Source organism: Nycticebus coucang, chromosome 15 (assembly GCF_027406575.1).
Source record: "Nycticebus coucang isolate mNycCou1 chromosome 15, mNycCou1.pri, whole genome shotgun sequence".
NCBI lineage: Eukaryota > Metazoa > Chordata > Mammalia > Primates > Lorisidae > Nycticebus > Nycticebus coucang.
The window spans coordinates 94,917,363-94,935,471 of record NC_069794.1 but is presented as its reverse complement, the minus strand read 5'-3'; the positions used below and the strand labels follow the sequence as shown (position 1 = coordinate 94,935,471).

The 18,109-nt window shown below is 40.1% G+C and overlaps 1 protein-coding gene across 2 annotated transcripts in view; it reads left to right on the top strand.

Moving 5' to 3' along the window:
* Positions 1-18,109, top strand: part of WDFY2 (WD repeat and FYVE domain containing 2) — a 196,122-nt gene that overhangs the window by 126,528 nt on the left and 51,485 nt on the right. For both annotated transcript variants that reach the window (XM_053564038.1, XM_053564039.1), the window contains exon 4: positions 2,893-2,947. In XM_053564038.1, coding sequence (XP_053420013.1) covers positions 2,893-2,947 — 55 coding nt within the window. The remainder of the gene's footprint in view (positions 1-2,892; positions 2,948-18,109) is intronic.

The window sequence follows — 18,109 nt, the reverse complement described above, 5'->3', positions numbered from 1 at the left end:
TGCCTCAAAAAGGTGAGATTGAAGTGGAAACAATTACTAGCTTTTTTCTTACACATCCTGTATTGTTTGATGTATTTCAGAGGATGTTAAAAACAACCAGGTAATATATGAGTGGACAGTTTAATGGAGAATAAGGAAGGACAGAATAAAAAAAGGAAAGAGAGATACCATTTTATTCAAAATAATTTACAATGCACACGTCTTTGGTTAATCCTAAGGAAAAACTCTAAACTATAGCCAGACTTTTACATTATCTTGCTTGTGAGTGTTAACAGATGAAATCATTTTAAAAATCAATGTGGCAATATCTATGAAATATTAAATGTCATACCTTCCAATCCTATTCTAAGACTTTCATGGAAATGCTGCTAGAGATACAATATATTTCATGTAATCTTATAAATAAGGAAAATAGAACCATAAACATTCATCAATAAAAGAATATTATAGAATATTTTATGCAAGTAAGTATGTCCTCCTATGGAATGAATATACACGACTTATAAAAAGAAAAAAGCACTGCCAAGTAGTTTTAACCTTTTGTTTTATTACATATACTATTAAAATAATACTTTCCATAATACTTATCTTTGAGAAATGGAATCATAAGGAAGTTTTTAATGTTTTTCCATCTTATATTTCTTAGAATAGCATATTATTTTATGATTAAAAAAATGAAAACAACAAAATCTCTTGAATTTTCTTCATATGTTTTTATCATAATAGGAAAAACAAATGAACAAAAAATTAGATTTGCCAATTCAGTGAATGGGTAATTTTATTTTGTATGTGTGTATTAAATACTAACTGCAAACCTACACACATTGTTTTACTTTATACTTTGTTCTGTTCCAAAGAAATTGGGGTGTCTTTTGCCCAAGCTATAGAACTATTTTAGTACATTCAAAATAACATGAACGTGAGCTCTAAATATTTGCCCAAATAACAGTTGTCTTTAGTAAGTGCATCTTGTGTGTTACGATATTTGGGACCCTGTTAAGTGTGGGGCTTAGGGTCATCTTGCCTGGGATTTAAGGTCAACAGGGAATTGTTGCTGAGGTTTGGCTGAGTTGTCCCTGCCCTAATGCAGGCTCCTGTGGGCAAGCTGTTTTATCTTTTAAAAATTACTCTGTTCATTTGAGTCTGAAGCGTCCACCTCTTTAGAAACGAGTAGAGATAATGCCACTTCTTGAAGGATGATAGTATGAATTTTAAACGTGATGAGTTGAACAGTGTTTTTTTTGTTTTTGTTTTTTTTTGTAGAGACAGAGTCTCACTGTATTGCCCTCGGGTAGAGTGCCATGGTGTCACACGGCTCACAGCAACCTCTACTCCTGGGCTTACGCAATTCTCTTGCCTCAGCCTCCCCAGCAGCTGGGACTACAGGCGCCCGCCACAACGCCCGGCTATTTTTTTATTGCAGTTTGGCCGGGGCTGGGTTTGAACCCGCCACCCTCGGCATATGGGGCCGGCGCCCTACTCACTGAGCCACAGGCACCGCCCTGAACAGTGTTAATACTGAGAAAATCCATGTGCAGGCAAGCTTCACGGAAGGGACAGAAGAGTGAGTCCCCTGAGGCACTTTTTTCCTTGGGTGTTTTCTACATCACCTCCACCTTTACCTTTGTGACAGTTATCACGAAAACAATAACATAATTATTTGATCCTAAAAAATTACCCAAACTTTATGAACTCAGTGAATGCCCATCATCCAGAGTTTGTGTGGCTGTCCTTTCAGCCCTTTAGTTTAAGTCAGCAAAGAAAAATTCTGGATGCTTCCGCATGGTTTGAAAAGATTCATTGTTTCATTTGTAAGCTTAGATGAAGGCATTGACTCTTTTTTTTTTTTTTTTAGATAGTCTCACTGTGTCACCTTGGGTAGAGTGCTGTGGCATCATAGCTCACAGCAACCTCAAACTCCTGAGTTCAGGTAATTCTCCTGCCTCAGCCTCCCAAGTAACTGGGACTACAGGCACCCACAACGCCTGCGTAGTTTTTGAGACAGGGGTCTCGCTCTTGCTCAGGTTTGTTCAAGTTGATCTTGAACTCCTGAGCTTAAGTAATCCACCCGCCTGGTTGAAGGCATTGATTTCTTATAGTTTGTAGCTTTCCTCATGGTTGACAAATTACTTTTTAAGGATATCTGGATATTTTGCATTTGAAAGAAGCTAAGGGACTCAAAACCTGGCTGAGTCCATAAACACTTGATGGGAGTCTGTGTACGGGTCACTGTGTATGTAGATGCTTAGGTGAAACCAGACACACTCACCTTTTACATGTCCCCACAAAGAGCACAACATGTGTACAGAAATGGATGTTTGTGAAGGTTAGCATACACACTGATCTCATCAGATTGAGACGTATATCTGTGAGCTAATATTTATTGATTTCCTGCTGTACCAAGACCCAGGGCCAGGTGCCCTAGAGGTACAGGGAAAGAGTAAGATGTAGCCTTGAGCAGCTTGCAGTGAGTGAGGGGAATAGATTACTGATGTTAGAAACAGAATCTGTAACACCTAATTTATTTCTTTAGTAGAGAGTACTCACTGGTGAGAGCCTTACGGATTTTCAGCTGTAGCACTCTTGAGGGGGAAGCATTTTAAATCAAGTTTATCTACAGTTGCCCAGTGTCAAGACTCTGAGCTTGATCCAGTTTTCTTCTTATGTAAACAATCACAAAAAAAGTCAACAATTACAAGGTAAAACCATGATAATTGCATTGGATCGTAATTATGATTGTCACTTCTAAAGTGGTACAAAATCCTAAACTGATGGACAGAATGCTAATGTTATAGCTGTGTTGATAATTCGCTTTATATAATCTGGTTCTACCAAAACATAGTTTCACTTACAGAATTTCTTTTTGCTTAATGTTTTTCTTTTCTTTTGCAGGAGTTTATTTTGTCAGAAGATTATAACAAGATGACTCCTGTGAAGAACTATCAAGGTAGGGAGTGAGAGGCATGTCTTCATGACTCAGACTTTAAAATCTTTCTTGCTTGTTTTCACTGCCCCAAGACAGCACTCACTGTGCCATAGTCAGGGGACAGACAGAGTAGCCCTATTTATTTTTTGAGACAGGATCTTGCTCTGTTGCTCAGGCTAGAGTTCAATGACATCATCACAGCTCCAGCAACCTCCAACTCCTGTCTTAGGTGACCCTCCTGCCTCAGACTCCCAAGTAGCTGGAAATATAGGCACCTGCCACTGAACCCGTCCAATATTTATATTTTTTGTAAAGATGGGTCTCACTATGTTGCTCAGGCTAGTCTCAAACTCCCGAGCCCAAGCTGTCCTTCCTTCTCGGCCTCCAAAGTGCCTGGATCCGAGGTATGAGCCACTGAGCCCAGCCCAGAGCAACCTTTTGAGGTGAATGTTCCCCAGTTTTTGAATTAAGGGGCTGAGACCCAAAGAGGTTGGGTCACTTGTCTCTGGCCCTATAGCTGGTCAAGTGCAGAGCTGGGACTGGTCGGCGACTCCTAGGCCTGAAAGCTCTGTCTCCCAACTACACCACACGGCTTCCCAACAGCGGGGCAGGCTCAGGAAGTGGGGCCAGGGCTGCTGTAGATAGACGTGCTTCATACTTGCTTAGAATGCTCAGAGTGGTCATATTGCCCAAGGGAAAAAGGAAGCTACAGCCTGCTTGCAGTGAGCAAGGAGGAGTAAATTACTGATATTAGAAACAGAATCTTTAAAACACCTGATTTATTTCTTTAGTAGCAAGTACTCACTGGTAAGAGCCTTACAGATTTTCAGCTGTGGGACTCTTGAGAAGGAAGCATTTTACATCAAGTTTATCTACAAAGTTGCCCAGTGTCAAGACGCTGAAGACTCAATTGTGTCTTCAACATTAGCAGGCCATCTTTATAATATAGCTCAGGAACAGTTTTTGGAATAGATCTCTTGATCCAGACCAACAATGTTGTGGAATCAGAACATCACAGGAAGACCTTTCGACGCTTCAAGGTCATTTCATCTAGATCTTGTGAGCTAATATTTATTGAGCTAATTTCATCCTGTGTGATTATCCAGCCTCTCCAGAGACATAGCAGCCATTCTGGTTTCAGAAAATTCTAAGCATTCAGTATTGTATTTTAAAATTTGGGACTAAAATTCATTTCTCTATAGTAGTATTTTTTAATTTTTTCATGCTCAATAATTTTTTTATACTTCAAATAATTTTACTACTATGTTCCAGTAACTGAGAATTGCAGCAGTGAACAAGACAAGCATAGTGTCTTCTGTAAAGCCGTTTATAATCATGTGGAAGGTGCAGACAGGTGAACACCATCCCGTATTGGTCTTTACCCAGCTCATTGAAGCCATAAAAACTGAGTTTAATCTCTATTACACATGACAGCCTTTCAGTTATTTTAAAGCTGCTGTGACAGTTCTCACTGCTGCCCTTCCCTTCCATCTTGTTTTTAATTTCCCCTTCTAGCCTAAACATGTCTGCAACTCGTATTTTATATCATCTGAGGTTTTGTTCTTTAAAATGTTTTTACATGCAGTTCATAAATATGTACAACTGTTATGTATCCATTTTTACAAAGCGTGTCTTAAATATCTTTTAATTGTCTCGGTCACAGATTTGAGATACCATATTATACCTTTAGGGTTTTTTTTTTTATTTAAAATAAGGCATGTTTTGGTAGGCATCCTGTAACATGGCTCCAAATGATACTGCGTCCTGGTATCCATGCTCCTGCCCTAGTGTAGGCTGGACCTGGAACATGGCGAGTGATGGATTTTACTTCCAAGATCGGCCACAGGAGACTGGGGCTTCCATCTTCCTGGGCCTCTCTTGCTTGCTGATGAAAGCCAGCTGCTGGGTTGTGAGCTATCTTGTGGATAAGTTCGTATGCTGAAGAACTGAAGGAGGCCTTATCAACAGGCAGTGAGAAACTGATGCCCTTAGTTTAAAAGCCCACAGGTTCAGCCAGAGAGCTGGGAGCAGATCTTCCCTCTGTCAGCTCCACCCCACATGTGGATCATAGCCTGTAAGAGAGCAAATGTCAGAGGCTCTCAGCTAAGCTGAGCTGCACAAGGTTTCTGACCCACAGAAACGCTGAGGTAATAAATGTTCACTGTTTGAAGCTGCTAAGTTATGGGGCAATTTGTTACATAGCAGTAGGTAACTAGTACATGCATGTAACCTGATAAGTATTAGTATAAAACTGTATTTCAGCAATTTGTTACATAGCAGTAGGTAACTCGTACATGCATGTAACCTGATAAGTATTAGTATAAAACTGTATTTTCTTCCTTCCTCTGCTCTCCTAGGCACTCTTCTTCTAATATAAAAAGGGACTTTTCTGACAGCCACCTTGCACTGTGGCTCATGTGGAGTAGGCAACTTAGCTTCTCAATAATTCTCAACTTGAGTTGTTTTTAGGCTGTGTCTTCTGTACTTCTGAAGCTAGTTCTTGTTTTTATTTTTTGTGTTTGCTTTTAGCCTAAATGCTGGACTTCATATTCTGTTATCTGCATCCCATTTTATATAGCCCATCACCTCAGTCCATCCAGATATTTGAAATCCCAGTTGTCATTAAATATATGAATTCTCACTTAGTTTGTGTTTTCCTTAAACATGTAAACATAAAATATGTTGTTCCCTATGCCATTATTAAAATAACGATTGGCCTCACAGATGTATGTGTGATGAGCACACCACTAGAAACTCCTCTTCATGTGCCATATTCTTGGGGTCTCCTAATGTAGCTCATATATATTTTGTATATAGAGGATTATATAAACCTGATGACTAGACTGCTTGGAAACCCTTTCTCCACAAACACCTAGAGGTAATGGTAAAATGACACTTTGTGTTGTTGTTCTTTTTAATGTAATACTAAGCTCATGGGAGAAACAAAAGAAAAATTCCTCTGTGCCAGAAGTAAAGAAAGAACTGAAGCTCGGAGTGATGTACATGTGCTCCAACATTGCAGCTGGCTGGGGAGGTACAGAGCTAACAATACCAGATGCCTGCAGGGGAGTGTGCACCTGGGGATAGGAAGGAAGACGTAGGGCCTGAGTGGATGGAAAACTGGAGCTGAGATTTCCACATAAAGCTGAAGCTCACAGAGGACCGTGTGCCATACAAAGGAGAGGAGGAAGACCCTCCCCCCATTGGCCCAGAAAAACACAGAGAAATCTATTCCTGACCGCAACTCTAGACAGACAGGGAGCACAGGTATGTTCTCTGATCAAAATGGAATTAAAGTTGGAGGCAATAATAGAACAATCTCCCCAAATATTTAGAAGATAAATAATATAGTTCTAAAGAATCTATAGGTCAAAGAGAAATAAAAAGTGAAATTAAGAAGTATTTTGAACCAAATAAAAATGAAAACACAGCCTACCAGAATTTATATGCTAGTAAAACGGTACTTAAGGGGAAATTACAGCACTAACCATCTATATTAGAAAAGAAGAAAGATCTCAAATTATGACCCCAAGTGCCACCTTAAAAAACCAAGAGAAAAAAAACAAATGAAACGTAAGCTAAGAAGAAGAAAGGAAAGATCAGTAAACATTCATGAAATGGAAAACAGAAAATAGGAAAACATCAATGAGACCAGAAGCTGTTTTTTGAGATCAATAAAATTGATAAGCCTCTACCCAGACTTCTCAGGGGGAAAAAAGAAAAGATGCAAATTACCAATATCAGGAATGACTGAAGTGGCATTACTACAGAGTCTGGGTATATTTAAAGGATAATAACGAATATTGTGAACAACTTCATATGCTAAATATAAGTTTGCCAACTTCAATGAAAAAAATCTTTGAAAGACATAAACTATGAAAAGTCACTCAAAAAGAAATAAGTAAACCCAATTGTGCCATATTTATTAAAGAAATTGAATTTAACGTTTAGTTGAAACCTCCCACAAAGAAAGCTCCAGGCTCAGATGGCTTTACTGGTGAATTTTATGAAACATTCAAGGTAGAAAGTAAGTACCGTCTATACACAGACTCTTCAGAATTGATGAAGTGAAAGACTTTCCAACTCATTCTATGAAATCAGCATTACCTGACTCTAAAACTAGACAGAAACAATGTAAGAAAAGAAAACAATAGCCCACCATTCTCCCTGAAAATGGATGCAAAAAATCTAAACAAAACTTCAGCAAATGACAACCAGCAACATATAAAAAACATAATACACCATTATCAAGTGAGGTTGATATCCCAATAATACAGTATTAGATTAAAATTCAAAAATTAATGGAAAGATCAGCAGAAGTTCATGAAATGGTAAACAGAAAATTTGTACCCCCATGTTCATAGCTGCATTATTTACAACAGCCAAAAGGTGAAAGCAACCTAAATGTCCATCAGAACATGAGGGGAAAACAAATGTGGTATAGAAATACAGTGGGATATTATGTGGTCTTAAAAAGGAGAGAAATTTTGGCACATGCTACAATGTGTAAACCTTGCATATGCAAATGAAGACATGCTAAGTGAAACGAGCCAATCAGAAAAGGACAAATACAGAAGAATTCCTCTCATAGAAGGTACTTACCGTTGTCAAGTTCACAGAGAGCATAGAATAATGGCTGTGAAGGAAGGGCTAGGGAGAGGAATTTCAGCTGGGGAAGATGAAAAAGTTCTAGAGATTGGATGGTGGGAATTGTTACATAACAATGTGAATGTGTTTATGGCCATAGACCTATATATTTAAAAATGGTTAAAGTGGTAAATTTTGTTATGTATATTTTACCACAACAACAAAAAAAAAATTTTAAGAGATTACATAGGCAGATTACTTAGTGAAATATATGGAACAGTTCAATGATTCAATACATCTTAATTCCTCTCCCAAAAAAAGGAAAACAGTGTTGACAAAGATGTGGGGACACTGGAGCCCTCAGACACTGATGGTAGGAATGGTAAATGGTACAGCCACTTTGCAAAACTGTCGCCAGATATTCAAAGAGTTAATCACTAAGTTACCTTATGACACAGAGTATATCCAAGAAAACTGAAGGCATTATATAGTTATGCATCACTTCATGATGGGGGTGTATTCTGAGAAATGCATCATCAGGCAGTTTTGTTGTTTTGCAAACATGATAGAGTGTATTTACACAACCCTAGCTGGTACAGCCTACTACACTCCTAGGCTGTATGATACAGCCTGTCGCTTCCAGGCTACACACCTGTTAAACACATAGTTGTACTGAACACTGTTGGCAATTGTAACACAATGGTAAGTATTTGTATATCTAAATGTAGAAAAGGTACATTAAAAATACAATTATAGAAGATAAAGCATGGTACATCCGTGTAGGACATTTACCGTGAATGGAGCTTATACAACTGGAAGTCACTGAGTAAGGGAGAAGGCTTAGGCCACACTGCCCTCCTGCAGACTTTATAAACACTGCACTTAGGCTGCATTACATTTATAAAAAAAATAGCTTTCTTCCTTTAATATAAATCAATCTTACCTTACTGTAACTTTTTTAATATGCATTTTAATTTTTTAAAACTTTTTGACTCTTGTAATAGCAATATCTTAAAACACAAATTGTATAGCTGTACAAAAACATTTTCCTTTCTGTATACTCTTATTCTTTAATCTTTTCCCTGTTCTTAAATTTTTTTAACTGTTCACATTTTTTTTTTTTTTTGTTCAAAACGTAATACACAAACATACACAGCCTAGGCCTACACAGGGTCAGGATCATCAGAGTCCCCGTCTTCCCCCCACATTATGTCCCACTGGAAGGTCTTCAGGGACAGTAGCACACGTGTAGCTGTCACCACCTGTGATGACGAGACCTTCTCCATACCTCCTGAAGGACCTGCCTGAGGGTATTTTACAGTTAACATTTAAAATATACAGACATACAAACAGAGTGCACTGTACATTAAGGATAAAAAGTACAGTGCAGTAAATACATAAATCAGTAACCCAGGCATTTGTTGTGATCACCAGTGTCGTGTACTGTACCTCATTGTCTGTGCTACGTGTGCTTGTGACTGAGAGCATGGTAGGCTGTTAGACCAGCGTCACACAGACACGGTACTGTGTTGCACTGTGATGTCACTGTACAATAGCAGTTTCTAAGCTTCATTATAATGTTACAGGGATGCTGTCCCATGTGTGCTCCATCACTGAGGAAAGTGTCATTGTGGCACATGACAGTCCTCACACAGGAACTCACACATGCATATTCACAGCAACATTACTCATACTAGGCAAAAAATAGAAGTAAGCAATATTCATCAGTGAATGAATGGATAAGCATAAATAAATGTGGTATATACGTACAGAGAATTGCTTAGCTAAAAGAAAGGAATGCACTCTTGATCCCTGCTTCCAGATGGATGACCTTCGAAAACATATGCTAAGAGAAAGAAGCCACACCACAAAAGTTGCAGACTGCCTGGTTACATTAATATGAGTTGTCAGGAGTGATCGATTCTGGGGAGATGGCAGATTGATAGCAACAGTCAGCAGAGGCTCCTGACCAGAGGGGAAAAAAATTGGATGGAATCGGACTCTAGGAAGCCAAAAGTGGGGAGCTAAGCCAAGAAAGAATTTTGGCAAGCTGTAACTCCAAAGAAGAGCATTCAAGAAAACAAATTATAGGTACATCAACTAGAGGACAGGAAATGCCTCCCCCAAACAGGAGGCCCACCACAGGGAACAAAAGACCTCTCATTTTACCTCTCTGGAGAGAGCTGCTAAACATCAGGTCTCTTTTCTCCAGGGAGGTCCCACTTATGAACCTAGTCACCACCCTGCTAGGTGTACAATTGAACAGATATATTCCCCCACTAGTCCAAACTCCCTGTCCACTCTTCCTCCCTTGCATGGTTGTCTGAAGTTCTGCCCCCTGCAGAGCCCAGAGTGTTTGATCTTTTCCCTGGAGATCTGGGCATAGTGTGGACCGCCAACCATTGGGACAGAATCTGTGATCTGTGACTAATGGGGAAGAAAAAGGGTGTGGGAAGAAAGGAACACTCAGCAGGAGGAGGAGCAGTACCCTGGTTATGACTATGCCTGGCCAGTGGTGGTATTGACCCTCACTTTGGGCTATGTCTGGTGGAACAGGTTGCAGAACCCCTGGCTCTGACGACACCCACAGTGGGAGAGTGGTTGCCCCATGTGGACTGAGTTTGGCAGGCACAGCTGGTCCCCAACCCCTGGTGGGCCTGTGAGCAGAGGCTTGCCAGGCATGGACTGAGACCTGAGGGAAAGGGTATGGTCCCCTGACTCCAACAGAACCGTTGAGCAGAGGCTTGCTGGGTGTAAACCAAAAACTGAGGGCAAGGCGTGGTCTCCTGTCTCCAGCGGGGCGGTGAGCAGAGGCTTATGGGGTGAGGACTGAGACGTGCGAGCAGGGCATGGTGCCCTGACTCCAACAGAGCCTGTGAACAGAGGCCTACCAGGCTGTGCACTGAGACTGGCAGGCAGGGGCATGGTCCCCTGACTCCAACTGGTCTAGCAAGCAGAGTCTTGTGGGGTATGGCCTGAGACCCATGGGCAGGGGCATGACCCCTGGCTCCAACTGGGTCTGTGACCAGAGAAGCAGACAACAGTGTGGACTGAGTCTGGCCAGTGAGAGTGTGAATCCCTGGCTCCAATTGTACTGCTGGAGACCCTTGAATGCCTCTCTGTTGAGCAGGGTTTATACTGCCTGAGACAATTTAATTTGAACTCGTGTCTGGAGCTGTCCACTCGGGGAAATTATGAGGTTGACCTTCGAAGTTCTGTAGCACAAAAGAACTGAAGGGTGGGGGCTGGGCACTACAGCTTTATCTCTTCACAATTGAGATTTAAACCTAATACTGTGGCTTCTTATGATAGGGTAGAAGTTGGCTGATACCAAAATAGAGCTAGCTTGTGCTTTCTCACCAAGTAGGTCCTCAGAGTCTCTGGGCAAAACTCCGAAAGGAGCCATCTCTACTGCCTGGGAACCCCAATTCAATCTCACTCTACCAGTTCAATCTCACTCTACCAGTTCTAATAACCAAACGGTAGAAAACAAACATGGTGTGGACCCAACAGAAGAACTCTGGCAACATGAATAACTAGAGTAGATTACCCCCCCACCCCAAGAAATAACAAAGGAGACACAACTGAAGATGCCATGCATAGACAAATGGCTGCAATGTCAGAAATGAAACTCAGAATATGGATGGCAAATAAGATAAATAGAATGGAAGAAAAGATAGAAATTGAATTCCAAAGACTAATTCTAAAGTTGTCTCAAGAAATTAATGGATTCAAAGCCCAAGTCACCAAAGATATAGACATAATGAGAAAAGAGATAGCACAGCTCAAGGAAACAAAAAAGATAGTCGAGGAGCTCCAAAATACAGTAGACTCCCTCAGTAATGGAGTTGACCAAGCAGAAGAAAGGATCTCTGAAACTGCAGACAAAGCTTTTGAACGTTTCCAAATACTCAAAGAGGCAGACAAATGGAGAGTAAAAACCTATCATTCCCTGAGAGTTGTGGGATCACTCCAAAAGATCAAACATTCATCCTATAATGAATGCTCTACTCCAAGACATTTTGGAGGAGAATTCCAAGCATTGCAAGAGATAGCAGTTTCAGAACCCCAGCAAGACTCAATCCAAATAAAGCATCTCCTAGACACATTGTGATTAACTTTGCCAAAGTGAAGATGAAGGGGAAAATTCTACAAGCAGCCAGATGTAGACTTAAGAAAAGCATCACCGGCTCAGCGCCTGTGGCTCAAGCTGCTAAGACGCCAGCCACATACACCTGACCTGGTGGATTCAAATCCAGCCCAGGCCCGCCAAACAACAATGATGGCTGCAACCAAAAACTAGCCAGGTGTTGTGGCAGGCACCTGTAGTCCCAGTCTCCAAAAAAAAAAAAAATCATCACCTACAAAGAGAGAAATATCAGAATGACTGCACATCTCTCAGTCGAAACATTTCAAGCCAGAAGAGGATAGTGATCAACCTTCAATCTCCTAAAACAGAACAATTTGCAGCCCAGGATCCTGTATTCAGCTAAACTGAGTTTCATTTGTGATGGAGGAATCAAATACTTTAATAACATACAAATGTTGAAGAAATTTGCCATAACTAAACCAGTTCTCCAGGATATTCTCAGACCCATTCTCTACAATGACCAGCACAATACTCCACCTCCAAAGTAAACTCACCCAGAAATTTTTGAACAAAACCCACCTTCCACAGTGGTGAAAGGATTAAAAATGTCCACTGAATATCCAACAGTCATGACGCCCAAAACACAACCAGGGTTATCAATTCTCTCAATTAATGTGAATGATTTAAATTGTTCTCTAAAGAGGTACAGCCTGGCTGACTGGATACATAAACTTAGACCAGATATCTGCTGTATACAAGAATCTCATCTTATGGGTTTTTTGTTTTTCTTTTAGTTTTTGTTTTTGTTTTTGTTTTGAGACAGAGCCTCAAGCTGTTGCCCTGCATAGAGTGCTGTGACATCACAGCTCACAGCAACCTTGAACTCTTGGGCTCAAGTGATTCTCCTGCCTCCTCCTCCCAACTAGCTGGGACTACAGGTGCCTGCCACAATTCCTGGCTATTTTTTGCAGCCATCATTGTTGTTTGGTGGGCCCGGGCTGGATTCGAACCCACCAGCTCAGGTGTATGTGGCTGGCACCTTCACCACTTGAGCCACAGGCACCAAGCCCTCACCTTTTCTTAAATGATAAAACTAGACTCAGGGTGAAGGGATGGACTTCTATAATACAGGCAAATGGAAACCAGAAAAAAAGCAAGGGTCGCAATTTTAGTTGCAGATACAATTGGATTAAAACCAACGAAGATAAAAATAAGGAAGGTCACTACATATTTGTCAAGGGAAACATCCAACATGAAGAGATTTCGATAATTAACATTTATGCACCCTACCAGAATGCTCTTCAATTCATAAAGCAAACCCTAGTGGATATGAACAACTTGATATCTTCCTTCACTGTAATAGTTGGAGATTTTAACACCCCTTTGACAGATTTGGATAGATCCTCCAAGAAAAAACTAAACAAAGGAATATTAGACTTAAACCTGACCCTAGAACAAATGGACTTTACAGACCTCTACAGAACATTTCACCCTAATAAAACTGAATATAAATTCTTGTCATCAGCCCATAGATCATCTTCCAAAATGGATCATATCCTAGGACACAAGTCTAACCTTAGAAAATTTAAAAGAATAGAAATTATTCCTTGTATCTTCTCAGACCATCATGGAATAAAAGTTGAACTCAATAGCAACAGGAATCTTCATACTCAAAGTCAGAGAAACTAATCTTGGCTGAATGATAGCTGGTCAAAGACGAGATTAAGAAAGAAATCACCGGGTGGCGTCTGTGGCTCAGTCGGTAGGGCGCCAGCCCCATATACCCAGGGTGACGGGTTCAAACCCGGCCCCGGCCAAACTGCAACCAAAAAATAGCCAGGCGTTGTGGCGGTCGCCTGTAGTCATGGCTACTCGGGAGGCTGAGGCAGGAGAATCGCCTAAGCCCAGGAGTTGGAGGGTTGCTGTGAGCTGTGTGATGCCACGGCACTCTACCGAGGGCGGTATAGTTAGATTCTGTCTCTACAAAAAAAAAAAAGAAAGAAAGAAATCACCAAATTTTTGGAACAAAATGATAATGAAGGCAAATTATCAAAACCTGTGGAATACTGCAAAGGCAGTGCTAGAAGGGAAATTTATAGCATTGGAAGCCTTCCTCAAGAAAACAGGAAGCCAACAACTTAATGGATCATCTCAAACAGCTGGAAAAGGAAGAACATTTGAAACCCAAACCCAGCAGAAGAAAAGAAATAACCAAAATTGGGGAAGAATTGAATCAAGTTGAAAACAAAAGAATCTTTCAGAAGATCAATGAAACAAAAAATTGGTTTTTTGAAAAGATTAATAAAATTGATAAACCTTTGGCCAACCTAACCAGAAACCAAAAAGTAAAATCTCTAGTATCGTCTATCAGAAATGATAGAGGAGAAATAACAACAGACACCTCAGAAATTCAAAAAATTCTCCATGATTACTACAAAAATCTCTATACCCAGAAATATGAAAATCTGAAGGAAATGGGCCAATACCTGGAAGCACACCACCTTCCTAGACTCAACCAGAAAGAATTAGAAATCTTGAATAGACCTATATCAATCACTGAAATAGCATCAACAATACATCACAGCCAAGATTTAAACCTAATGCCGTGCTTCTGAAGATAGGGTAGAGGTTGACCGATATCAAAACAGAGCTAGCTTGCGCTGTCTCACCAAGTAGGTCCTCAAAGTCTCTGGCCAAAACTCTGAAAGAGGCCTTTGTAAGGTTGTAGGAGATAAACAACAATTACAAAACCTAGAGCTTTGGTATGGGGCTATCTCTACTGCCTAGGAACCCCAATTTAATCTCACCCTATCAGTTCTAATAACCAAATGGTAGAAAACAAACATGGTGTGGACACAACAGAACTTTGGCAACATGAATAACCAAAGTAGATCAAACCCCCCAAGAAATGACAAAGGAGATACAACTGAAGATGCCATGCATAGACAATCAGCAGCAATGTCAATAATTGAATTCAGAATACGGATGGCAAATGAGATAAATAGAATGGATGAAAAGAGAAATTGAATTCCAAAGAGTAATTTAAAGTTGTCTCAATAAATTAATGGATTCAAAACCCAAGTCACCAAAGATATGGACATAATGATAAAAGAGATAGCAGAGCTTAAGAAAACAAAAAAATTAGTTGAGGAGCTCTCAAATACAGTAGAATCCCACAGTAATAGAGCTGACCAAGCAGAAGAAAGGATCTCTTAAACTGAAGGCAAAGTTTTTGAACGTTCCAAAACACTCAATGAAGCAGACAAATGGAGAGCAAAAACTGATCATTCCCGGACAGAGCTGTGGGATAACTCCAAAAGATCAAACATTCGTCTTATAGGAATTCCTGAAGGAGAAGAGAATGGTCCTAAAGGTATAGATGCTCTACTCCAAGAGATTTTGGAGGAGAATTTCCCAAGCCTTGCAAGAGATACAGAACTTCAGATATGAATTTCCGAACCCCAGCAAGACTCAATCCAAATAAAGCATCTCCTAGACACATTGTGATTAACTTTGCCAAAGGTAAGACAAAGGAGAAAATTCTGCAAGCAGCCAGGCATAAGAAACAAAACACATCACCTACAAAGGGAGAAATATCAGAATGACTGCAGCTCTCTCAGCCAAAACGTTTCAAGCCAGAAAAGGATGGTCATCAACCTGCAATCTCCTGAAACAAAACAACTTCCAGCCCAGGATCCTGTATCCACCTAAACTTAGTTTCATTTGTGATGGACAAAACAAATACTTTAATGATATAGAAATGTTGAAGAAATTTGCTGTAACTAAACCAGCTCTCCAGGATATTCTCAGACCCATCGTCCACAATGAACAGTGCAATGCTCTACCTCCAAAGTAATGTCCTCCAGAAATTTTTGAATAAAACCCACCTTCCACAGTGGTGAACGGATTAAAAATGTTCACTGGACGTCTGAAAATCATGACACCCAGAACACAACCAGGCTTATTAATTATTTCAATTAATGTGAATGATTTAAAATTTCCTCTAAAGAGGCACAGGCTGGCTGGCACAGGCTGACACAGACTCAGACCAGATAGCTGCTGTATACAACAATCTTACCTTACCTTGAAGGACAAAAATGGACTCAGTGTAAAGGGATGGACTTCTATAATACAGGCAGATGGAAACCAGAAAAAAGCAGGGGTTGCAATTTTAGTTGCAGGTACAATTGGCTTTAAACCAACAAAGATAAAGATAAGGATGGTCACTACATATTAGTCAAACGAAACACCCAACATGAAGAGATTTCGATAATTAACATTTATGCACCCTACCAGAATGCTCTTCAATTTATAAAGCAAACCCTATGGATATGAACAACTTGATATCTTCCTGCACTATAATAGTTGGAGATTTTAACACCCCTTTGACAGTTTTGGATAGATCCTCCAAGAGGAAACTAAACAAAGGAATATTAGACTTAACCCTGACCTGTGAACAAATGGACTTTATAGACCTCTACAGAACATTTCATCCTAATGAAACTGAGTCTACATTCTTCTCATCAGCCCATGTGTCATCCTCCAAAATAGATCATATCCGAGGACATAAGTCTAACCTCAGCAAATTTAAAAATGTAGAAATTATTCCTTGTATCTTCTTGGACCACCATGGACTAAAAGTTGAACTCAATAGCAACAGGAATCTTCATACACAAACCAAGTCATGGAAGCTAAATAATCTTAGGCTGAATGATAGCTGGGTCAAAGATAAGATTCAGAAGGAGATCACCACTGTTGGAACAAAATGATAACGAAGACACAAATCATCAAAACCTGTGGAATACCGCAAAGGCAGACCTAAGAGGGAAATTCATAGCATTGCAAGCCTTCATCAAGAAAACAGAGAGGAAGAGTGGTGCCTGTGGCTCAGTCGGTAAGGCACCAGCCCCATATACCGAGGGTGGCGGGTTCAAGCCTGGCCCTGGCTGAACTGCAACCAAAAAATAGCTGGGCGTTGTGGCGGGCGCCTGTAGTCCCAGCTACTCGGGAGGCTGAGGCAAGAGAATCACTTAAGCCCAGGAGTTGGAGGTTGCTGTGAGCTGTGTGATGCCACGGCACTCTACCGAGGGCCATAAAGTGAGACTCTGTCTCTACAAAAAAAAAAAAAAGAAAATAGAGAGGAAGCCAACAACTTAATGGATCATCTCAAGCAACTGGAAGAGGAAGAACATTCAAATCCCAAACGCAGCAGAAGAAAAAAAATAACCAAAATTAGGGTAGAATTAAATCAAGTTGAAAACAGAATCATTCAGAAGATCAGTAAAACAAAAAATTGGTTTTTTGAAAAGATTAATAAAATTGATAAACCTTTGGCCAACCTAACCAGAAACAGAAAAGTAAAATCAATCAGAAATGATAAAGTAGAAATAACAACAAACACCTCAGAAATTCAAAAAAATCTTCCATGAGTATTATAAAAATCTCTATTCCAAGAAATAAGAAAATCTGAAGGAAATGGACCAATACCTGGAAGCATACCACCTTCCTAGACTCAACCAGAAAGAATTAGAAATCTTGAATAGACCTATATCAGTCACTGAAATAGCATCAACAATACGAAATCTCCCTCTTGTGTGAATCAGAGCTGCAGAGGAAAAGTCTGCACTGAAATGTCTGTAAGATGGGAGACTGCCGCTCATTCAGGCAGACAGCCTCTAACTTTATTTCTTGCAGGCTTATATACTCTTAACAACACTAAGTTCTGCACGTATGTTCTAATAATAAAACTAATTGGCAGCCAGTGGTTTATATGAGAATATAAAGAAACCAAACAGAGCAACCACAAAAACTTATTTAGCCATATGTCTGAGAAAACAGGTGCAACATGTAACTGAGGCGCACATTAACTTATCTTGTTTTCCATTCCCAAGGTCCCTTCCAGCACATTCCACAGGCAGCCAGACTCTGCCTGCAGAGTCTGCCTCCTGTATGACTAGCTTGCAGATCAGTTTGGAGGGTCTTAAAGGAACATTCCTTCATATGGACTCTGAGAAAGCTTCTTCAGAAATAAGTCAATGGCAATTGAAGTTACATTGAGACTACATCTACCAAAAAAGAAAAGTCCAGGACCAGATGGCTTCACATCTGAATTCTATCAAACCTTTCAAAAGGAACTACCCTGTTTCCCCAAAAATAAGACAGTGTCTTATTTTAAGGTGTGCTCCCAAAGACGCACTAGGTCTTATTTTCAGGGGACATCTTATCTTTCCTGTAAGTAGGACTTATTTTCGGAGGATGTCTTATTTTCGGGAAAACAGGGTAGTACCTATATTATACAACCTTTTCCAAAGCATAGAAAAAGAAGGAATACTTCCCAACACATTCTATGAAGCAAATATCACCCTGATCCCCCAACCAGGAAAAGATCCAACAAAGAAAGGAAATTATAGACCAACATAATTAATGAATATCAACGCAAAAATATTCAATAAGATCTTAGCAAACAGAATTCAACAACACATCAAAAAAATTATACACCATGATCA